The sequence below is a fragment of the Emys orbicularis genome, chromosome 11, assembly GCF_028017835.1.
Source record: "Emys orbicularis isolate rEmyOrb1 chromosome 11, rEmyOrb1.hap1, whole genome shotgun sequence".
Taxonomy (NCBI): Eukaryota; Metazoa; Chordata; order Testudines; family Emydidae; genus Emys; species Emys orbicularis.
The window spans coordinates 64,494,634-64,518,371 of NC_088693.1; the positions used below are offsets into that span (position 1 = coordinate 64,494,634).

Here is a 23,738-nt window from a genome sequence, read left to right on the forward strand (position 1 = left end):
GTATGATATGTTCATATCAGGTTAATTGAATTAGCTAAAAGCAGAGACTGTGGATAATTCATGATCAGATAAAAGGGTAAAATCAGTGAATATGTTATTTGCTAACAATAGTTTACTCAACTCTGCTATGGAATACACTTTCATTTTCTGTAGGTAATGAGCCTGTCCCCAGCGCCTTTGTCACTGTTAATCAAGGCAGCTCCTATCCTCACAGAGGAGATGTATGGGGACATACAGCCCGCAGCATGGGAGCTGCTGCTCAGCGTGGATGAGCACATGGCTGGAGCAGCAGGTAAGAGGACCTGAATCAGAGAATGGTATTGTTGCCCTGCTGGCCATTCGTAGCAGATGTTGGGGCCTTGCAGGTCAGCTTCCTGTTGGAGGAGGAATCAGTGACCCTACCTCTGGGTATGTTCTTAGAGCAACTTGATTATTTTACACTATACACACCAGTCACAAACAGCAGACAGGCAATCCCCTCTTTTGGGCATCCCAGACGAGACGCCAATGCCTGATTAGAAGGAAAGGGCTCTGCTTCACGAATTGACTCTAGTTAGAGATATTAAAGGAGAGAGCACACTCTCCTGCTGTGTGCCATAACCCTTCCCCAAAAAAGAAACTGCATCACAAAACTTAACAATAATACATTGTTTCTTCAATACCTCCAGGGCTCCTGGGGCGAACCAGCTCCAGGCAGCCAGACGCACTTTGGAGACTGATATCTGTGGAAATTGATGCTGTTGGCATTGATATTTGCTTGTGGGTAAACAGGTCTCTAATTTTCTGACTGTTTTCTTACCCGGCAGCTCCAACAGCAAAACACGAACTTTTGCATCCAGCTCCATTCCCCTCAAATCTCTGTGATAGGGGGCCTTTGGGAGAGAGGAAGCCACTTAAGATCAAACTTGTCATACCTCCAACAAATTTTGTCCCATTTAATTTTAATGCGTCTAGTTTGCAGCCCTCCATTCTCTCTTGTCTTATATTTAGTTTGTAAGCTCTTTGGGACAGGGGCCACCTTTTGTCCTGTGCGTTTGTACAGCACCTAGCTCCTGGTCTGTAACTGGTGCTCCAAGGCATGACTGCAATGCAAATGATGATATAAATTTTATAACATTTGAGAAATCACGTTTAGAATACACCAGAATTACTTCTGGCTTAATGGCTGCAATGTAATTAAGGACAAAGGGCCCAACCTTGCACTGGGATCCACTAACATGGACCCGTGTGGGTCCTCATGCGATCACTTAGACACATAAAGTAAGGTACCCGATTCCTTCTAATTTATGTTCTCATGTGCCCAGGAGGCTGACTGTAGAGGTTAATCTAGACACCATAATTTAAAAATCTTTGGCATTTTTGTACAGAATTATAACTGCATTGTGACAGGACTAAAGGAAAGAAAACACAAACAACTACACCTCTACCTCGATATAACGCTGTCCTCGGGAGCCAAAAAAATCTTACTGCGTTATAGGTGAAACCACGTTATATCGAACTTGCTTTGATCCACCGGAGTGCGCAGCCCCTCCCCCCCCCCGGAGCACTGCTTTACCGCGTTATATCCTAATTCGTGTTATATAGGGTCGCGTTATATTGGGGTAGAGGTGTATTTCTTAATTAATACTTGTATTGTTTGCGCAAAAGCCACTTATTTTCAGATCAGTAGTGCTTTAGGGCTTGTGTGCTGAGCAATTCTCTGAAATGCTCAGCACCCTTCACTCCCCCTAACTTCACTTGGAGGGGAGGGCGCTCAGCGCCTCACAGAATTGCTCAACACCTTGCAGGACTGAGATCTAAATCTCACTGTAAAATCTTTATTTAATCTAAAATTTAATGAAATTCCATTGTAAATATTTGGATTCTGAACCTGCCTGTTCTTTTGGGGAGTTCTGAAGTATTCGTTCATTGATTTTTTTTCTTATTTTCTATTTTTTAGCATGGGATAATTTATGGGATAAAAATGGGATAAAAATAATTCTTTTTAAATGCACGGTGACATTCCCAATAATTTAGTCACTGTCTATCTACAATTGGAATATCCCTCTATGCAGATCTATACAGTAGTATAATAAGATTTTGGACTGGGAGTCAGAAAACCTGGTTTCTCTTCCCAGCACTGCCACTGATTGGCTCTGTGAACTTCAGAAAGTCACTAAAACATTGTGCCTCAGTTTCCCCCTCTGTCCTTTGTAAAAGGCTTTGAGTTGGAAAGTCCTGTCAAAGTACTGCTGCTTCTTATTTATTATTATTGATGAATGAAGCCTGGACTTACTTTTTATTCTAAACTAATAATTACTGAGATTTTCATGAGAACAAAAGCATCCTCTTTTTTAAAAAACAGCTTTGCTAAAATCTTTTTATGAGCAGTTGTGGTGGCTATGAGAGGTGGAGTGACACTGATTCCGTTTCATGAAGCAAAGCACTTTTTGCTGGTGCCAGGATATTGCTGATCTCATTTTCTGTGGAGCGCTTTTTTTTTTAGGTTTTTTTTTTTTTTACGTGACTGAAATTTTATCTGCAAAACAAATACACTCTGCAAAAACTCAGCTGATCAAATGTTCACTCCCTGCAGCTGCCATGTTCCTGCTGTGTGCTGTGAAAGTGCCCGAGGCTGTTTCTGATATGCTGATGTCCGAATTTCATCACCCTGAGACAGTGCAAAGACTGAACGCTGTTCTCAAATTCCATACCCTCTGGAGATTTCGGTATCAAGTCTGGCCTCGGATGGAGGAGGGCGCTCAGCAGATCTTTAAGGTAGATGAGGAGAACAAACACACTGTTGTCTTTTGCGGTTTTGGCTTGTAGGACAGATGCATTGTGACATGATGACAAGGAATTGGCTTTAAGTCATTTCAGGAGAGGAAAAAAATAATTCTGTATGCCAGGTTTGTAGGGTGCAGAACTGTATAAAAAAGAGACAGTCCCACAGAATGCTGGATGTAGATTAGAGAAAAATACTTAGTAGGAAAGAAACATATTGCCATAGACCAGTGGTTCTCAAACTTTTGCACTGGTGACCCCTTTCACATAGCAAGCCGCTGAGTGTGACCCCCCTTATAAATTAAAAACACGTTTTTATATATTTAACACCATTATAAATGCTGGAGGCAAAGCAGGGTTTGGGGTGGAGGCTGACAGCTCGCGGCTCCCCATGTAATAACCTCCCGACCCCGTGAGGGGTCCCGACCCCCAGTTTGAGAACCGCTGCCATAGACGATTGGCACAGTATAGTAAGATGGAGTTCAGCGGGGGGGAAATGAATGGAGCTAATTAGTATCTCTGACTTTTCCACCAATATTAAATTAGAATATGATACAACATTTCCATAGTTATTAACAGGAATAGTTTGTGCCTGTTATAACTAAATGCATTGAGCTAAATATATAGGACCTGATTTGGCCATTACTTGTGGAGTTGGGTACTTCTCGACCCAAGCAAGGATGGCAGAATCCATTCCGGCAATATTAATCATGGTTTTCTTTGATTAATGGGATTGGCCAGTTGAGCTGTCTGCTCACTTTTAACCTTTTATAAAGATTCTATACATCCCAGAAGGTCATACACTGTTCTCCTAACCACTTTAATTTTTAATTATATAATGGACGTATCTGGGAAATGGGCTACTGCACTGCAGATTGATATACCAGAGACCTTCTGGTGTCTAGCTTAAAGGAACAGATGTTCTTCTTTGAGTGCTTGCTCATGTCGATTCTGTTCTAGGTGTGTGAGTGCACCCACGTGCACAGTCGTCGGAGATTTTTGCCTTAGCAGTATCCATTGGATTGGCTGTAGCACCCCCGTGAGTGCCGTGCTCATGCATTGGTATATTAGGCGCTGCCGACTCTAAGCCCTCTCAGTTCCTTCTTACCGCCTGTGATGGTTGGTCAGAGCGCCTCATCTTGCACTGCAAGAGCATTAGCAGTTCTTCACAGCCCATTGTCTGTCTTCTTTGGGTATAGTTTGTAGGTACTTAGTTAGCCATTAAGTGAAGTGTTAGGTTAGTCTGGTAGTTAGAGTCCTGGCTGGGACTTCGCCCCGGAGCGGGGCACACCTCGTTCCCCAGGCTTTTAGCCAGGCTCATCCTGCAGCAGGCCGATGCCGATTAGTGACCCCCACGCCAGCTGTTTGAAGTGCATGGGAAAGAAGACAAGTGCAGAATCTGTAAGAACTTTCACCCTAGAACCCAGAAGGAGCGGGATATCCGTTTGAGGGCCCTCCTCAGGGAGGCTGCGCTTCATCCTGCCTCGGAGTCCTCCCGCTCGGACCCTACTTCAAGCACCTTGGCATCGGTGAGGAGTGCGCTGCTGGCACTGGGCTCAGCCTGGCACTCTTCCCCCTCACCAGTGCCTAAGAAGCAGCAAAAGAAGAGCCCCCTGACACCGGAAGGGAAAGGGGCCTTGGTCAAAGGACCTATGTCACCGCCATGTGCCCGCCCTGGGGCTTCACGGGGGGTACCGCTGAGGTCGGACCTCCTAGCCCAGCCAGGGATCCACCTCCGACTCCCAGGAGCAGCAGGGGAACCAGGCTTCTCCTAGGGCCCTCGTTGCCCGAAGCGGCCCTGGCGGCTAAAGAACAAGCCGGCCAACCGGCACCGCAGACACTGCACCAGGCACCAGACTTGGCTAAGGCCCCAACACCTAAGGACAAGCCGATCATGGGACCGCCCCATAGGGCAGTGGAGCACCCTCGGTCCCCAGACCGCAGGCGTAGATCCCCATCTCCGTGGCCTAGGACCCTGGCACTGCATCCCCGGTCTCCGATCAGAAGACCCAGGTCCCCAAAGAGACATGGGACACCGGAGTTGAGGCACTGGTCCTTGTACCACCAGTACCGGCGAGCTTCCCGCCAAAGATCGCCACAGTGCAGGTCACCCTCGCCCAGACGGTCTCCCAGATGTCGGTCCGCACCGGGGCAGAATCGCTCCCTGTCGCGACACCGGTCTCCATGCCCCCGGTACCGCTCGTCGGGCAGGCACCAATCCTCACCTGCCTGTATTATGTCCCTGCAAAAGGGTTCGAATATCTGTATACACGCCCTCCAGCGGTGTCACTGGTCATGTCCGCTGTTAATGAAAGGGACAGGCAGGGCCAAGTCAGTGGCACGAAGATGCCAAGAGACTGGACTTATTTGGCAGAAAGATTTATTCGATGGTAAGCCTGCAATTTCGGGTGTCTAACCACCAGGCCCTGTTAGGCAGGTACAATTTTAACCTGTGGGACTCCCTTAACCCATTCAAGGAGGCCCTCCTGCAGGACCGAGCCCAGGAGTTGAGATGTGTTGCTCATGTCCATTCCATTACCCACCCTCCTCCCCCTGTCGGAGTTGCTGGCAAGAAGGAACTGAGAGGGCATAGAGTCGGCAGCGCCTAGTATACCAACACATGAGTGTGGCACTCCAGGGGGCACCACAGCCGACCCTACGGATACTGCTTAGGCAAAAATCTCCGACGACTGTGCATGTGGGTGTGCACACACCTGGAATGGAATCGACATGAGCAACACATCTCAAAGAACAAGTTACGAAAAGGTAGGTAACCGTTTTTTCTTCAAGTGCTTGCTCATGTCGATTCCATTCTAGGTGACTCACAAGCAGTATCCTCCGAGGTGGACTCAGAGTTGCCAGTCTAGCAGCTTTTTCTCTTGAAAACCACTGTAAGGATTCATATATTGACCCTTTGGTATACCACAGATACTTGTTATGTGGACTTTGAGGAGTAAAAGTGATGAATTTGGAAGATTTTCTCCCTCACCTATCTGTTTCTCACTGTGGTTGAAGGGACTTTCCTTTATCTTTTGAGAAGTTATTGTAATTGGTGATGTAACAAGAGCACATATGTGTGAAAAGAGAGGCCAGCTGTAAAAAGTGGTCACATAGTCTGGATGGTTGGCATCATGTTATGCAAAAGGATCCATGTTCTGTAATTCTATGGGATTACAATTCCTGGTTCCTTGTTTTTAGTTTGGGATTCAGTTTTTATAATGGACAGTGCAAAATGCTTTATTGTTTTAAAAAAAATATTGTTGATACTGAGCACAGTTCCCCTTCCTTTTGCCCCAGGTTGCAGAAAGAGGCTGGAATCCCAAGGGAAGCAATCAATCAGGATTTAAATCCACCACCTAAAATGTTCTTTCCCTCTACCTGTTTTTCTCTCCTTGTGTTTTCTTTCAGATTCCTCCTCCAAGTATAAACTTCACCCTGCCCTCTCCAGTACTGGGAATGCCCTCTGTGCCAATGTTTGACCCCCCGTGGGTTCCACAGTGCAGTGGGAGTGTGCAGGACCCAATTAATGAGGACCAGTCTGTAAGTTAAAGAGCTCCCTAGAGGGGATATTGTTATTACTTAGTGACAAATTATATCCAGGAGTTGTGGGTAGGGGTGGGGGGGGGGAGGCGGGAGGGAGATAAAGAAGACCAAGTAGTCTAAACTCTGAATTTCCTTACTTGTGTCCGTTTACAAGAGATCTTTGAGTACATTCAGTATAGTGCCTAGGCATCACATATACAATGTTAATATTTTTCCTATTTTTCAGCAAGAGACTTAAGACAAGAAATCCAACCAAGAGCTTCCTTGTGAATCTCTATTTGGTTAACAACTATTTGTTGTGGGTGTGTCTGTGTGTAGATAGATGGATGGATTTGATCTTTAGTGGTTAAATGTTAGAGGTGACTCATAAAAGTGGCCTAAAACACATGCTGCATGAAAACCAAACCAATTGCTTCAAGGTGGTTTCTTTCTTCTTGCTTTTCTGGCAGAAGTCATTTTCAGCCCGGGCAGTGTCACGTTCCCATCAGCGAGCAGAGCACATCCTGAAGAACCTGCAGCAGGAGGAAGAAAAGAAGCGCCTAGGCCGGGAAGCCAGTCTTATCACGGCCATTCCCATCACCCAGGAGGCCTGCTATGAGCCCACCTGCACCCCAAACTCAGAGCAAGAAGAGGAAGGTGCGCTCCAGAGCCATGAACTACTTGCCAGGGACCAATAAGCACATGCCTCCCGCATGGAGCAGATCTTAGGGATGCTGTGAGGATGGAAAGTGAGCATTAGTGATAGGGAAGACCCCACTTTAACATCCTCACCATTTTGGACCCTTCAAAGGAACTGGTTTTTAATCACTTTAAGAACCTAACAGCACCGTACAGGTATAAGGCATCCATATGAAAAGATAAAAGATTAAAAATGAATGAGAAAAAAGTGTAGCCAATAATTAGTGTAATAAGGGCCGGAACCTGTGAAATGTTGAGTGCTGCCCGCAAGAAACTGGGTGTCCTCAGCTCCCACTGACCAATGGGAGTTGGGGACTCTCTGTACCTCATAGGAGGCACTTAGCACCTTGCCCAATCAGATCCTTAGAATATGAGAATAAAGGAAACTGAAAAGTTAGCCTTTGGGTTGAGGATTTTCATTGGGTCAAGCTAATGCAATAGAGAGAATTAGTTAAATGTCCTCTTTTTGCACATTGGAGCTGCACAAATATGCTGATTTGTCCTGAGCTGTGTATGCAGTGGAAAATCTGCAAACAGAATAGTGGCATCACAAGTTCACCCAGACAGTATCTAGAGGAAGGACAACAAATTATCTAGCAATGTGATTTGTTAGGATGTAGAATAATCGTCTAATGGAAGCTGTGGACCTGCATCACCTGAGTCAACTGAAACTTGACTCAGCAAAGCACTGGGTAATATATGTTAAGGAACAGGCCTGCTCTAGCTCCCAGGGGATGGACGAAATGACCTAGATCATCTTTTTAGTTTCTAAATTGTGCATTTCACAACAAGCCTGACTTTTTTTTTCTGTTCCAATCTGGCAGCATGGTGCTTCTCTCTGGGAAGTGCCTTGAATTGTGTCAGTCAAATTTATAAACCAAAATTCACATCTCCTGTTTTCTTTGTCAGTAGAAGAAGTCACCAACTTGGCATCCCGCCGTCTCTCTGTGAGTCCCTCCTGCACCTCCAGTACTTCTCACAGGAACTATTCCTTCCGTCGTGGCTCTGTCTGGTCAGTGCGTTCAGCCATCAGTGCAGAAGGTGGGAGTTGACTTTGCATTTGTTTTTAATTCTCCTTACAGTGTATATATTCATTCTGTTGACTCACAGGTCTCATGTCTTCCTTGGTCTTAACCAAAGCTACACCTGCCTTTTGTCAGGCCTGCTTGAAAGCGCAGGAAGTTCTGAACTAGTCAGCCCCATACATTATGATACTGCTGTTCATTCCCATGTAGCTTCTCTTCAGTTCCAGTGTTTCATTGTGAATTACCGCTGAGTTGTGTCACGTGAAGCACGCCAGGTGGAGAACTGTAATTGAAAGGGATTTTACCAACAGCACATTGGCTAACTCACGCCTTTTACTCCTCTCTGCTCTAGATGAGGAGCACACTACCGAGCACACTCCAAACCACCATGTGCCACAGCCCCCGCAGGCAGTGTTCCCAGCATGCATCTGTGCAGCTGTGCTCCCCATTGTTCACTTGATGGAAGATGGAGAAGTCCGAGAGGATGGAGTAGCAGGTGCTGACCTAGATTAAACATTCATGGACTCTTAATCAGAGGTTACAAAAATCTCTAGCAGTTTGAACAATGGCTCAGATTAGTAAGAGCAGGTAGGCTGGTAGCATCAGAATCCAGTTATTAGTGGTACCCAGGCTTTTTTAAAAAGCTAGGAAATCGCTCACGGAAAAAAAACACATTAAAAGAACAGTTTTAAGGTTGCAAAGTCAAGTCCTCAGAATTTAGGAAATGCCAGACTCAAGGTTGCCTGTGCAACCTTAATGTGATTCTCTTGTGTGAATGCATTATGATACAGTCTGTAATTACCTGAGCACATCTTATATTTTCCACAGGACCTCTGCCTCATTCAGTGCACAGAATGGATGCTGCACACTTAATGAGCAGCTATTCAGTATTTTATTTTATCCTTATTGTTCAGTGTGTGGGCCCAGGCCTTATTTACTGTACACTATTCAAACCCTGCTCTGAAGACAGAATTGTTAATTTCCTCATGGACTTTTCTGTGGCGCTCATCACTAGAGTACGTGAGTGCTTGACAAACATTAATGAATTTATCTTCACGTCTCAATCCTCCATACCCATCTACGACTCCTTGTCCCAGGTCCAGTCTCACCCCCACACTTGCCTCCTTAGCTCACTTATAGGTCAGAATCCCAGTCCCCTAACCCTCCCTGGCTCCTCCTTTTAGTCCCCCACCCCACCTGGCTCCTCACCCCTGTGCACTTGAATCGGGCTACTTCCTCCTTTTCCTTCTCATTGCCTGGGTGCCTGCAGGAGGATCATTGAGAGCACGGGAGATGCAGTTCCCCTGTTCTCAATTCCAGTGCCCGGTGCCACACCAGCCCCTGGCTGCCAAGAGGAGCAATTGGAGAGAAATTCCTGCTCAGCCCATGCAGCCCTAGGATGGAGCATGCTACATGCAGACAAAACCTTTGGAAAATCTAGCTGCTAAATACTGAGCTTGTGCAAACTGAGCTTTTCAGAGGCTCATAATTTAGCCAAATTTGAAAAAAAAATTATGAAGATAGCAGAAGACACATCTCTGGCATCAGGGTGAGGCAGCTGCCAAATGTTAAGTCCCTGCTCTAAAGCATGGACGTGTCAGAGCTTCTCAGTGAAACAGTTCATTCTCAAAAGTGACAATCATTTTTGCTTAAATGTACCAAAAATATTCAGCCTGAGGCTGACACCCAGCATGGAAAATGTCAACCCAAACAGTTAAAGTTTGGCAAAGTTGTGAACAACTGAAAAGAGGATCTTACAATGGGAAGTGTCAGGCAGTTTAACTATAGGCATCACTAGCTGTATTGTCTCTAATTCCACTGTCCAAACACTAGTCACAAATAATACGATTTAGTGAATAACAAAAAATTCACAAAAATATTTGTAGTTTTTAATTAACTGACCATATGTAAACATGCATCTGAGTTTCACTTCTGCAGATGCACATGGTTCTCTGGTTTGCTGGTAGACGTCAAACATTTTAATATAAATGTACCCCTTTAAGACTTCTCCTCAAGATGAGGTTCTCACTGGTTCTTTTTCTTCCTTCTGTACAGTGAGTGCTGTGGCCCAGCAGGTCTTATGGAACTGTTTGATTGAAGATCCCTCTACAGTTCTACGGCATTTCCTGGAGAAACTCACAATAAGCAACCGACAGGTAGGTTCTCCTTTTCCCAGTATAGACATTAAAGGAGAGCTTAGCCATCAATGCACGAAAATACAGGAGCGAGTAAAATCACTTAAAGGGTAAACAGTCTTTACTATAAGATGGCTTAGAATACTGACAACCAGATCCTCGGCTGGTGTAAATCAGTGTAGGCCCTATCAAGTCAATGGGGCTATGCTGATTTACACCACCTGAGTATCTGGCCCTGATTGTCCAAGGCCCTGTTCTGACTCTGTTTAGGTCTCTTAGTCATGAATCCTACCGAGCTAGGTATCCTCAGCTGGTGCAAATGAACCTAGCTTCCTCGGAGCCACTCTGTTTAACCCTCCCTGAAGTACAGGCCTGACATTCAGCACCCTGTTTGCAGTGTTGTAGCCATGTGGGTCCCAGGATATTAAAGAGATAAGGTAATACCTTTTATTGGATCAGCTTCTGTTGGTGAGACAAACTTTCAAGCTTACACAGAGCTCTTCTTCAAGTCTGGGAACTGTACTAATCAGAATGTCACAGCTAAATACAAGGTGGAACAGATTGTTTAACATAAGTAGTTAATACATATCATCGTCATCCTTTTCTGTGTATGTCTGGTTTAGATGGTAAACTCTATGGGGCAGGGATCTGTCACTTTTGTTGATCTGAAGAGCACCTTGCACCCCTGTAGCACTATATAAATAATAACATGGACAACACCATGCACACCAGTGACACCATATAAATAAGAACATAAGAACGGCCATACGGGGTCTGACCAATGGTCCGTCTAGACCATTAGCCTCTCTTCCAACAGTGGCTGGTGCTAGGTGCTTCAGAAGGAATGAACAGAACAGGGCAATTTATCAAGTGATCCATCCCCTGTCATCCAATCCCAGCATCTGGCAGTCAGAAGTTTGGGAACACCCAGAGCATATGGAGTTGCATTCCTGATCATCTTGGCTAATAGCCATTGATGGACCTATCCTCCATGAACTTATCTCATTCTTTTCTAACCCAGTTATACTTTGTCCTTCACAACCTCCCATGGCAATGAGTTCCACAGCTTGATTGTGCATTATGTAAAGAAATACTTCCTTATATTTGTTTTACACCTGCTGCTTATTAATTTCATTGAGTGACCGTTGGTTCTTGTGTTATGTCAAGGGTACATAAGACTTCCTTGTTCACTTTCTCTACACCATTCATGATTTTATAGAGCTCTTATCATATCCCCCCTTTCGTCATCTCTTTTCTAAACTGAACAGAGACTCCCCATACGAAAGCTGTTCCATACCACTAAACATTTTTATTGCCCTTCTCTGTACTTTTGCCAATTTTAATGTATCTTTTTTGTGGGATGGGGTGACCAGAACTGCACACAGTATTCAAGGTGAGGGGGTATCATGGATTTATACGGTGGCGTTAGGATATTTTTTTGTCTCATTATCTATCCCTTTCCTAATGATTCCTAACGTTCTGTTCGCTTTTTGGACAGCTGCTGCACCCTGACCAGATATCGTCAGAGAACTAATAATGATAGTAATGATGATATCACAATAGATAGCGATATCACCATCCTTATCACTTATCACATGTATATCACAGTTGACTGCTCACACTCGCTGCATTAATGAGACAGTGAATAAAAAGAAAACAGGGAGAAAAGCAAGTCAAATCCTTTTTGCCTCTGTTTTTAATGACTGTGCACAGAGGCCTAGCCATCTTTACAGCTTCTCACTTAGGCTAGAGGGGAGACCTGGAAGTTTCCTTTGAATTCAGCCCAGTCAGCCACTGATGCTTGTTAAGCATCCAGACTTGAAAGAGTAGCTCTTTCCCCTACAGCCCTGATCACCATTAGAAAGTTGGAATCTGCTGTGTGGCCACCAATGGCTGTTGAAAGGGGATTCTAGGTGAGGGGCGGGGGAACCTTTAAAAATACAGGTGATGTCTACACTGCAGTCAGAGGTGCAACTGCAGCATATGTAGACATACCCAAGCCAGCTCTGATCTAGCTAGCGCAGATAACAGTAGCAGTGAAGCTGCAGCAAAATGGGCGACAGCACAGGCTAGCCACTTGAGTATATACCCAGGGCCCCAGGCAGGTTTGTACATCCTTTACTGCTGCCCGTCCTGCTGTGACTTCACTGCTGTTGTTACCTGAGTTAGTTAGATTGTGTCTGCGCATGCTGCATTCACACCTGGGATTGCAGTTTAGACATACCTATAGAGAGAGACCATTTAAAAATTAAACTCTCCAAAACAGAAGAGATAAGGGACCAGATTTTCAGCTGGTGTAAATCAGCCAGTAACATCAACTATGCCAATTCACACCCGCTGAGAATTGGCCCCAGGCTTTCATAACATTTATCCCTCTGTTCTCAGGTTTCCTTCTTCTCCAAAGTATTTTACGTACGAATTGCTGTGGAACCTTTTCAGTCTCTTCTGATCTCTCACACCATTAAAAAACAGAAGTGGCTCCAATGAAGTAAATGGAGCTGCCTAAACTAGAGTAAAGCTGGTGTAAGTGAGGTTAGAATCAGTCCCATAACTTTAAAAAGCTTTTATGAAACATAACATTTAAAAATTAAGGAATATCTTAGTTGTAGCTTATTGCACTAATAAATAGTAAAATTAGCAACTTAAACAATGTAAAATTCTAAAGGAACAAAGAGAGGAAAGAAATAGTTAAGTCTAAAGAGCTGGATTCTCTGGCCCACTCCACTGTCTTTGCACCGCCTAAACATCACAAAGAGACCTTCCGTAACTTCTCTGGCACCTCTGCCAGGTGTATAGCTGGCATGGCCTGTCCCTATGCCTAGCCAACAGCCCTGGCACAGGGGCCATGCTGGAGTTAGGGAGCAGGGAAGAGGAGTGTCCAGACTGTGATGTGCTCTGTCTGTCCTCAACTGGTGGATGATCCCTATGCCAGCCTACACACGTTAGAACTGCCCAAAGGAGAAAACAACAGAGAATCTGGCCCAAAATGGGAACTGTAACCAAGCAGCGACAACGATCACAGTAAAGTGAATTAATTTTCATATACTCTCTCCAATACTGTCCTAGTAGCACTTTTTCATTGTAAGTAAGAACTTGAATTGCTACAGGGAAGGTGCGGCGACAGGATTGGGAGGCTGCAAGGGCAGATGCCCACGGTGATATCTCTAGGTAAGAAAGTGAAACAGTGAGAACCACTGACCTAGAGAATACATTCACTATGGCCTTAGACTTGCACTTAGAATTCTAAGTCCTCTCCTAAGCATATGGTTCCATTTCATGCAGCGAGAGAGAATGAGAACGAGAAAGGAAGGAAGGAAACTGTAGGCTATTTTGTGATGGAAATTAAAAACTCTTGCTTTTCTTCCAGGATGAGTTGATGTACATGCTGAGGAAGCTCCTACTGAACATTGGAGACTTCCCTGCCCAGACGTCTCACATCCTGTTTAACTACTTGGTGAGTGGCTCCCAGTACCAGCCTACAGCCCATAAACCTAACCTTTGACTGCCCATTTCCTAAAGCACGTGTGTTACAATCTAGAAGGAGAGAGTGCCCTGTGGTTTTGCCCACACAATTTATGCACATCAAACCTCCAGCTGTCAATGTAGATCATCCGGCTCAGACAGGCTTCCATTCCGCCCCCCCCCCCCCGCCGCCATTTATTAAAGAGTGAAATAAACTGTTATCCTGTCATCCCAAACCCACAGCTACGCACAACCCTTTTGCAGAGCAATCATTGCAGTTCTGCTGGGGGAGACCATGCAACATGTGTACCCCCTAAGCTGCACTGTAGGAGAGTCTGCGTGAGGGATCACGGGCCTGTTCCTGCCCGCCTTATACCAGATCCTCCTCCACTCACAATTCCTGCTTTCCTGACTTGGTCCAGGTCCCCGCTCCTCCACCCTGCCCTGACTGTGACTTTGGCTTTGCTTAACTCCTGATTCTGTCTCCAGCTCCAGTTGCTGTCTCCTGACTCCAACCACTAGGCATGACTGCCCACGCCCTGGTCCTCATACACTGCTGCACAGATCCCCCCTTTCCTCCACTCTATAGAGATAGGGTATAAAGGACCATGGTGGCTTCTTCCCTACTCACTCGTCTGCCAGGTGCCTATCCCAGCTATTACGGCTGTTCTGGATCAGCCCCTCAGCACACATCGGTGGCATCCCATACTCACCCAGAACAGAAGGAGGTAGAAAGCTGACATTGGGCATAATCGGACTAAGCGACATGAACTTTCAAGTATTAGGTTTGACAGGTTGAGTCTTCTCCCAATGACGAGTAACGCTACAGGAACCATCTTTTTGTTCTGTGTCTGTATAGTGCCTCGCACAGCAGGGTCCTGGTCCATGACTGGAGCTCCTAGGTGCTACGACAGTACAAATAATAAATGTTCATCACAAATGCCTCTGTCTAACTGAGCCACGTAGTTGACTTGGGTTGATGACAGACTGACTGCTCCTCAGAATAACGGAGGACTGTATTAATGATAACTCTGGGACATGGAGTTGGCTGAAGCAGGACTAATGCCAGTAAAACAATGTGATGTGTATACAGAAGCAGCTGGAGTGCCACTCTTTTGTTTGTGCCCTGCAGGTGGGATTGATCATGTACTTTGTGCGTACTCCATGTGAATGGGGCATGGACGCCATTTCAGCTACCCTGACCTTCCTGTGGGAAGTGGTGGGTTATGTAGAGGGCCTTTTCTTCAAGGATCTCAAACAGACTATGAAGAAGGAGCAGTGTGAAGTAAAACTGCTGGTGACTGCCTCAATGCCAGGTAGGAACATGTACAATCTTTAAGACCTAGCTGGGATCCTTTACCTATCTTCTATATTTGCTATTTTGCTTATTGCTCCTACACCCCTAAAATATAGAATTGCTGGTTTGAGATCCATTGGAAGAAGGTCAGTGGAAGCTCCCTCTTAATATCATCAGACATTTTTAAGCCAGTCCTCCTTGAATCTGGGCTCTGTAAAATAATTCTTGAACAGTTCATAGCCCCTTCAGAACTCTGCAGGCAAATAAACAAAAAGTGACATCCGAACAGTCTGTTCAGCGTGGAGCCATGTGCCAATCAGTCCCTGAAGGACCGCCAAGTCTGATCATTTGAAGAGTCTGCCACTCAGGGATAGCTCAACTTGAAACCCTCCAGTATAAATCATGGCAATGCCTGGGGTTAATAACCAAGAGTGTAAAGTGGTAACCCTACATCTTCATGAGCCAGACAAGAGATTGCTCTGTGAAAAACGGAGTTGTCGTTTTATATGTATTTCTTCCTTAGCATAACTGTTACAGTTAAAACCAATTGTAACCCCTTAGAAAAGATAAGTTCTCATTAAATGGGAGTATAAGTATTGCATAATGGATTCCAAATACCTAGAACTTGTGTTGGCTCCTCACAGGACGAATTTCACCCATTGGCCTCTGTGAATAGTCCCATTGAAATAGCATATGAATTACGTGAGAAAGGAGGAGAGAGAGAATGACAGCTCTTCTTTACTATAGGCACAAAGACCCTGGTAGTGCATGGACAGAACGAGTGTGACATCCCAACCCAGTTACCAGTGCATGAGGACACGCAATTTGAAGCTCTTCTGAAGGTGGGAATGAGGTTTTTGGTAGAGCTGTTTATTGATACATTTAGCTGTCTGTGTCTGTCACATCTAAGTTTTAGAAATACAGTCTTACAAACATCCCGATTTCAGCGTGGTAGAGGAACGCTGCTCTGATAAGCACTTCCATCTCAAGATGGGTGACCACTACTGTATAAACTGGGGAGTGAACTGATGTCTAATGTGGGGTACTCAGGAGTTCCCATTGCTAGCCAATGCCCCACAAGTGTAACTCTGCGGCCAACAGACTGCTGCAGATCAGCTACAATTTGCTAAATAGATTAGTTAACAATTCACTGACATACTCATCCATTCCTTTTGTTCTGGTGTTTGACCAGCTCTATTACCTACCCAAGAAATGAACCAAACAGCTGTTCCCACTAAGAACCCTTTGGTGGCCCAGGTAGTCCTGATTCCACCACATGATAACCAGCAGATTTGTTTTTGCCTCAGTGGAGAAATCAGCATTTCAAGAAGAAAGAGGATGGTCCAGTGGTTCAGGTGCTAGCCTTGGGACTTGGCAGATAGGGTTCAGTTCCTTGCTTTGCTAAAGATTTCAAATATGATCTTGGGCAAGTCACTTAGGCCAGTGGTTCTCAACCAGGGGTAGACATACCCTGGGGGGTACGCAGAGGTTTTCCAGGTGGTATGTCAACTCATCTAGTTATTTGCCTCGTTTTACAACAGGCTACATAAAAAGCACTAGCCAGGTCAGTACAAAGTAAAATTTCATACAGACAGTGACTTGTTTATACTGTTCTACACACTGAAATGTAAGTCCAATATTTATATTCCAATTAATTTATTTTATAATTATATGGTAAAAATGAGGAAGTAAGCAGTTTTTCAGTAATAGTGTGCTGTGACACTTTTGTATTTGTATGTCTGATTTTGTCAGCAAGTAGTTTTTAAGTGTGGTGAAACTTGGGGTACGCAAGACAAATCGGACTCCTGAAAGGGGTACAGTAATCTGGAAAGGTTGAGAGCCACTGACTCAGGCCATGTCTACACTTACAAGCTTACAGCGCACAGCTGTACCGATACAGCTGTGCTGCTGTAAGATTGCTTGTGTAGCTGTGTCGAGCGCTTATGCTGGCAAAACTTATATCACTATTGGGGGGAGTTTTTTCACCCTCTTGAACAACAAAAGTTTTGCCGACGTAAGTGCTAGTGTAGGCATAGCCTAAGGCCATGTCTACGCTTGCTGCGATGTGTAGAGTACAGGGACTAGTACTATACATGTAGCTGCATACTGCAGTGAAAGGCAAGCTGCGTCTGCACATGTCATTGTGGCGTGCAGCTACAGGCTGTAGCCTATAGAGAAAGGCTCCGGCAGTGGGGAAAGGCAGCTTTGCCTTTCCCTGCTGCCAGAGCCTTTCATTGACTTTAAGGCCAGAAGGGACCATCGTGATCATTTAGTCTGATCGCCTGCACGTTGCAGGCCACAGAACCTTGCCCACCCACTCCTGCAATAGGTCCCTAACCTCTGGCTGAGTGACTGAAGTCCTCAAATCATGATTTAAAGATTTCCATTTTACAAAGAATCCACCATTTACTCTAGTTCATACCAGTAAGCGACTCGTGCCCCAGGCTGAAGAGGAAGGCAAAAAACCCCAGGGTCTCTGCCAATCTGACCTGGGGCAAAATTCCCTCCCAACCCCAAATATGGCGATCAGTTAGATCCTGAGCATGTGGGCGAGACCCACCAGCCAGACACCTGGGGAAGAATTCTCTGTAGTAACCCAGACTTTCCCTGCAGCAGCAAACTACACTGTTGAAAATAGCAGAGTAGACATGGGAGGCACTGCTTGGATGTGTGGGGCACTGGGGGGTCAGGCGTGTCGGGCACTCTGCTCTGCCCACCTAAGCTGTGCCTCCCCATCTATGCAGCTATTTATACCTGAGCTAGGTGGTCGTGAAGTGTCTGTTGTCTACACGCTGCCATAAGTGTAGATATAACCTTTGTCTCTCTCTGCCTTATTTCCACGTTTTGTATCATAGCACTTCCTTACCTCGTAGGGTGTTGTGAGGATAAATACATATGTCTGTGAGATATGTGGGTCTTGTAGTAATGGAGGCAGTGATACCCATATGATGATGTAGTTATAGAGACAGAACAGGTCTGGAGGCAGAAATAATTGTTCTGTGGATAAACCAAGGTAACATCAGTCCCCAAGACTGTCAATCCAGCAGATTTTAGGAACACTGAAGTGGGTGTGTGTAGATATCTAGATATACACATTTTAAACGAAGAAAGAAAAGTGTTAAATGCAAGAACAATGTGCCAATGTCAGCAAGGCATTTGGGAATGGTCCCTGTATAACTGGTTATAAAACTCTTTGTCTCTCTACAACCTACTTCATGAATAACAAGCTGGTCTTTGTTTCTTCCCCCTTAGGAGTGCTTGGAGTTTTTTAACATACCTGAAACCCAGTCTGCTCATTATTTTTTAATGGATAAACGATGGAACCTTATTCATTACAACAAGGTGAGACAAAGGCCTGGTCCAGCTGATTTTATTCTTTCTTCATCCCTTCCTGAATATTGGGAGTGGCCAGAATATAGCAAGAGGGCCATATGTGGCCAGAATTCTATCATCATTGATACAGAGCTGTGGCCTGTGGAAATTACGGGTCTTAGTGTCCCTGGAGAGAGATTGAAGTGATCCATGCCCTGTTATCCAGTCCCAGCTTCTGGCTACAGTTACAGCTGTATTTTTAAAAAATCTTGATTTGTTATTCTCTTCCATTGCAGACTTACGTCCGGGATATTTATCCTTTCCGGAGGTCAGTGTCTCCACAGCTCAACCTGGTACACATGCATCCAGAAAAGGGTCAGGAACTCATTCAGAAACAGGTATCTCATCACCACCAAGGCATCTCCATTGTCCTTTCAAAGGGCTCCCCTTGTGCTGTGGGGGGCGCACTTTTCCAAAGGAGCAGCTTGTGGCATGAAAGCCTCCTGGGCATCATTTCACCAGGCATGCTGCGTGTTGAGAGACAATCAAGGCACTGAAGAAGGCAGTGTAAACTCCCTCCAACTGGATCCTTTTAGCTGTATTGTTCTGCAAATGTTCTCATACGTGTGGTTAAATTAAATTAAATAAATTATAAATTTATGTTGAGTAACTCCACATACTTCAGCTTCAAAGGCAGGGATATCCACATTACTTCTTTCCAGGCACCAGCCCCTGGCCCTTTGGGAGCCTGCTCGATGACTTTCCCCCACAAGTCTGCCTGTCTCTGCAATAGACGCTACCACTTGTGGTTTCTTCTCCCTCATGGGAGCGTCTCCTCTGTCCCGTACTTGCTCCGCCTCTCAGATATTCCTTCTTGGGACAGGATTCTCCACTCCCCATCACCTGAGGCACAACTGTAGCAATTGGCATCGATTGCCTTGCCTTACAGTGTCCCATCTGCTCCATTAGCTCTCACCACAGCCTCCAGAGGCTCTCCCATCGGGTCTTGAACCCACGTAGTGGGGCAGTGACCGTCCCATCATGTACCAGTGGAAGTATCAGCTCCTGGAAGAATCAGGTGTCATCACCCAGCCCCGGGAGGAAAGGTGAAGGCTCTGTCACTGGGCCCACCTGCCCCACCTACTAGAGTGGCCTCCAATCCATCCTCAGAGTCCCTGCTCTTCTGATAAGCCAGGATGTCTCAGTAGCACTCGGGGAGAGTTACCCCAGGGCACTTGCCTTCCACTCTTTCCACTTTGTCTTTGCACTTAGGTGACGAGATTGATCTTTAAAGATGTCACACTCTTTTCAAACCCCTTCTGATTGGAGCGATTCTGCTGTGTGTGTGTGTCTCTCTCTCTCTCTCTCTCTGCTAGGTGTTCACCCGCAAGCTGGAGGAGGTAGGACGGGTGCTGTTCCTCATATCACTGACCCAGAAAATCCCTGTGGCCCACAAACAATCCCATGTGTCTATGCTCCAAGAGGACCTTCTCCGCCTGCCTTCCTTCCCTCGGAGTGCCATTGATGCAGAATTCTCCCTCTTCAGTGATCCTCAAGGTACTGGGAAAGTACTTGGCAAAGATTTCACTGGCTCCATTTGCATATTGAACTTGGCGCCAGCAGCTTCATTCAGGCAATCTTATTACTCGCTCAGAAAGACTGAACAGCACAGAGGTTTATCTCATCTCAAAGAAAAATACCTTGCCCAGGAATATGATGTCCAGACGTTAGGACATAAATGTGACTGCAGTAAAGGTGCTGCAGTATAAAACTGTTCATTTATTAAGAGCCCACAAGAAAGGCTGCTTTCCATTGACTTCAGTGGGCTTTGGATTAGTGCCTCAGTTACAGGCACTCTATACATTCTGATTACTGACAATCACTGCTAAGGCACCTACAGCTGTGCTCACAAACTTTGTATGGAGTGTGCAAGCTCTGCATTTGTGCATGCAACATTGCACTTGGAAATTAGGTAACTGGATATCCACAGGGGAATTTATGTGTGTAGTTACACAACTTGCATGTGCAAATGTGGGGTCTCCAGCCATGATGGGCACATTTGCAAAATTTTGCAAGAGGAATTTAGGAACTGCCCGCTTTCAAAGGTTAATCCTGTTACTCAAGTAGGTTTTCTAATCAAACTCTGGGGTGGATTAGACAGTCCCCTGCCCTGGAGGGCCCTTTTCACTGTGTGGTAAGCATTGGAAGGTCATGCAACTAGCTTTCTGCTGACACTGGAGGCCTTCAGTTTCAGAAGCAGCATTGTAATTGCACATCAGCATCCAGCTGTGTGTTTCCTTCTGGGATAACCCGAAGGGTAAAAATATAGGGCTACCATATGTCCGGATTTCCCCGGACATGTCCGGCTTTTCGGTCTATAAATAGCCGTCCCGGGGGGGATTTAAAAAAATCTAAAAATGTCCGGGATTTCCCCCCGGTCGGCTATTTATAGACAGAAAAGCGGCGGCCAAGCGCCGCTGGGCACCCAAAGCCCCTTCCCGGCCCCCCCCCCCCATCCCCTGCAGCCTTACCACGCTGTCCGGCCCCGCAGCTGTCTTCCTTCTCCTCCCCTCCCCTGAACGCTCCGCCCACCTGCTCCTCCCCCTCCCCTGCTTCCCACGAATCAGATCTTCGCGGGAAGTCTGAAAAGAAGCAGGGGCAAGCGGGAGGCAGCAGCAGGTAAGCTAGGGCGGGGGGGGCGCGAGGAGGAGAGCTCCGGGGAGGCGCGGCCCTGGCCGAGCGGCGCCCGGCGGCCCCAGCGGCTCCGGCCCCGGTTCCGGCCCCAGGGCAGCGGCCCCGGTTCCGGCCCCAGGGCAGCGGCCCTGGCTCGGGCCCCAGCAGCGCCGGCCCCGGCTCCGGCCCGGCTTGGGCCCCAGCAGCGCCGGCCCCGGCTCCGGCTGAGCGCGCCGGCCCAGCCCCGGCCGAGCACCTCCGGCCCGGCCCCAAGCCCCGCAACCCCAGCCGGAGCTCCGGCCGGAACGCAGCTCGATTCCTGGGCTCTTTAAAGCCGGCCCTGGTCAGGGGACAGGGAGTGGGGGTTGGATGGGTCGGGAGTTTGGGGGGGGGCTGTTAGGGGGGCAGGGGTGTGGAGAGGGGTTGGGACAGTCAGGGACAGGGAGCAGGGGGGGTTAGATGGGTCTGGGGTTCTGGGGGGGCTGTCAGGGGGGCAGGGGTGTGGAGAGGGGTTGGGACAGTCAGGGACAGGGAGCAGGGGGGGTTAGATGGGTCTGGGGTTCTGGGGGGGCTGTCAGGGGGGCAGGGGTGTGGAGAGGGGTCGAGGCAGGCAGGTAGCAGAGGGGGTTGGATTCTGGGGGTCCTGTCAGGGGGCGGGGAGCAGTTGGATAGGGCATGGGAGTCCCCGGGGGTCTGTCTGGGGGCGGGGGTGTGAATATGGGGTGGGGGTGTGGATAAGGGTCGGGGCAGTCAGGGGACAGGTAGGGTTGTAGGGGGTTCTCAGGAGGGGGCAGTCAGGGGACAAGAAGCAGGGCGGCTTAGATGGGGGATGGGATCCTAGGGTGCAGTTAGTGGCAGGGGTCCCAGGAGGGGGCAGTCGGGGGGGGGTTGGGGGTTCTGAGGGGGGCAATCAGGGGGTGGGAAGTGGGAGGGAGTGGATGGGGGCGGGGCAGGGGCGGGGCTAGAGCGGGGCTCCTCCCCCAGTGTCCTCTTTTTTGCTTGTGGAAATATGGTCACCCTAAAAAATATAGTATTTATCCACAAAGCCAACAAGCTGCCAGTGGTATATGCAAGATTTGGTCTGCTTTAACTTAAAAAGACAATGAAAAATTGAATGAATTTTAAACATATAGAATAAAGATTAATAAAGCCCTGTGATAATTCATCACATTCCTCCAGTGCCCCTTTTATACTTCTCTTTTCTATTGCTTAAACGCGATTGGCCAAAATCTGTTGTCATCAGTGGAGTTGCACCACCGATTAATTTGGTTCAATCCTCCTTTAAAAAGCACCTGTAGCCAAAGTGGGGATGAGGTTTGCTGGAGGAAACTATGTAGAGGCCATTGCTCAGCAGATCCCTTCCATTGGTCTTTGGGAATGTTACCCAGCTGGAAATGCCTTGCTGGGCTAAGGCGATTAATTAGCTTCTATGTTGCCTGCATTGTTCTTGCAGCTGGGAAGGAACTCTTTGGCCTTGATACCCTTCAGAAAAGCCTGTGGATTAAGCTCCTGGAGGAGATGTTCCTGGGCATGCCCAGTGAATTTCCCTGGGGGGACGAGATCATGCTGTTCCTAAATGTCTTCAATGGAGCCCTGATCCTGCACCCAGAGGACAGTGCCTTGCTGAGGCAGTACGCTGCCACTGTCATCAACACCGCTGTGCACTTCAACCATCTCTTCTCTCTCAGTGGGTACCAGTGGATCCTCCCCACCATGCTGCAGGTGAGTGTCTTCCTCCCACTGGTTAACACCGAAGACTAAAGAGCTGCTGTGAGTCATCATACCTAGCGAATCAGCGAGCGAAACAAGCATTCTGATAAAGCAACAGTAATAAACACACTGAGTACTCAGTGCTTTCCATTGTTAAGAGTGCTTTACCAGCAGTACGTACCTCACGGTACTGCTGTGAGGTACGTAATTAGCATCTCCCATTTTACAGGTGGGGAGACCAAGGTGGAAGGTTAAAGGCTTTTTGCCCAGGGTCAGTCACAGAACGAGTTGTCACCATTTGTATTGGGGATCTGCCTACACCATCCAAGGTGCTGTCCAAGCGCACAGGAAAACACCGTCCCTGCCCCCAGAGGGCTTACAATCTAAGACTTTGATGTCACTAACTGTGAATCTACAGTGCACTTGCATGTCACACACTAACTGGCCGTGTGGACCCCACCAACCTGTTAGCCACCCAAACAACCTCCTCTGGGCTACGCTAGCCCTTAATTTGCCTTGCATTTGCAGGTTAACAATTGGTGCACCCCAGTCCCAGATACCCTTTGAAGTCTTCCCTCATAGTGTTCTGCCCCTTATCCACTGAGCACTCACAATAATACCAGGAATGCAATGTACACACCAGCTTGAATGGTCAGTTCTTTGTACAATACGACAACGCTGAGATATACTTACAGTGAAAACAATAATCAATTTGTTATCAAAGATCAAGGTTTAAGAGAGAGTGAATAAGGATAATGGAAACAGAAGGGTTACCTGTGATTTTTGTTCTATAACATTATTCCTAAACTTAATTTAGCAGACTAACCTTCTGTCTCAATACGTTTCTCTCACCCCTTTTTGCAGCATTTCAACCAAGCCTGGTTGAGATCCCATTTCCATGAATATAAATACTTTGTCCATTTACTTCCTCAGGAGCAGGACAAAGGGACGTCTTTTTGTCTTCCCAAAAAAGTTCATTTTCTGCCCCCAGAGACTGAGCTCATCTCCTTGGTGTGCAGCTCAGCTACTTTGTCTGCACCCCCAGCCCAAGGCTACCCATCGTACTTCTGTGGCATAGAAGGTCTTATGTGGGCTGTCTGTAATGGGTGAAATCCACCCCAAATGCAGGAATTTAGTGGG

At 46.8% G+C, this 23,738-nt stretch overlaps 1 protein-coding gene across 3 annotated transcripts in view; it reads left to right on the forward strand.

Annotated features, from left to right (window-relative positions):
* UNC80 (unc-80 homolog, NALCN channel complex subunit) overlaps nucleotides 1–23,738 on the forward strand; it is a 171,611-nt gene that overhangs the window by 102,818 nt on the left and 45,055 nt on the right. For all 3 annotated transcript variants that reach the window (XM_065413385.1, XM_065413384.1, XM_065413386.1), the window contains 14 exons: nucleotides 154–292; nucleotides 2,576–2,757; nucleotides 6,172–6,303; nucleotides 6,756–6,942; nucleotides 7,894–8,025; nucleotides 8,362–8,505; nucleotides 10,065–10,165; nucleotides 13,512–13,598; nucleotides 14,739–14,922; nucleotides 15,651–15,745; nucleotides 18,156–18,245; nucleotides 18,512–18,613; nucleotides 19,592–19,772; nucleotides 22,342–22,610. In XM_065413385.1, coding sequence (XP_065269457.1) covers nucleotides 154–292; nucleotides 2,576–2,757; nucleotides 6,172–6,303; nucleotides 6,756–6,942; nucleotides 7,894–8,025; nucleotides 8,362–8,505; nucleotides 10,065–10,165; nucleotides 13,512–13,598; nucleotides 14,739–14,922; nucleotides 15,651–15,745; nucleotides 18,156–18,245; nucleotides 18,512–18,613; nucleotides 19,592–19,772; nucleotides 22,342–22,610 — 2,025 coding nt within the window. The remainder of the gene's footprint in view (nucleotides 1–153; nucleotides 293–2,575; nucleotides 2,758–6,171; nucleotides 6,304–6,755; nucleotides 6,943–7,893; nucleotides 8,026–8,361; nucleotides 8,506–10,064; nucleotides 10,166–13,511; nucleotides 13,599–14,738; nucleotides 14,923–15,650; nucleotides 15,746–18,155; nucleotides 18,246–18,511; nucleotides 18,614–19,591; nucleotides 19,773–22,341; nucleotides 22,611–23,738) is intronic.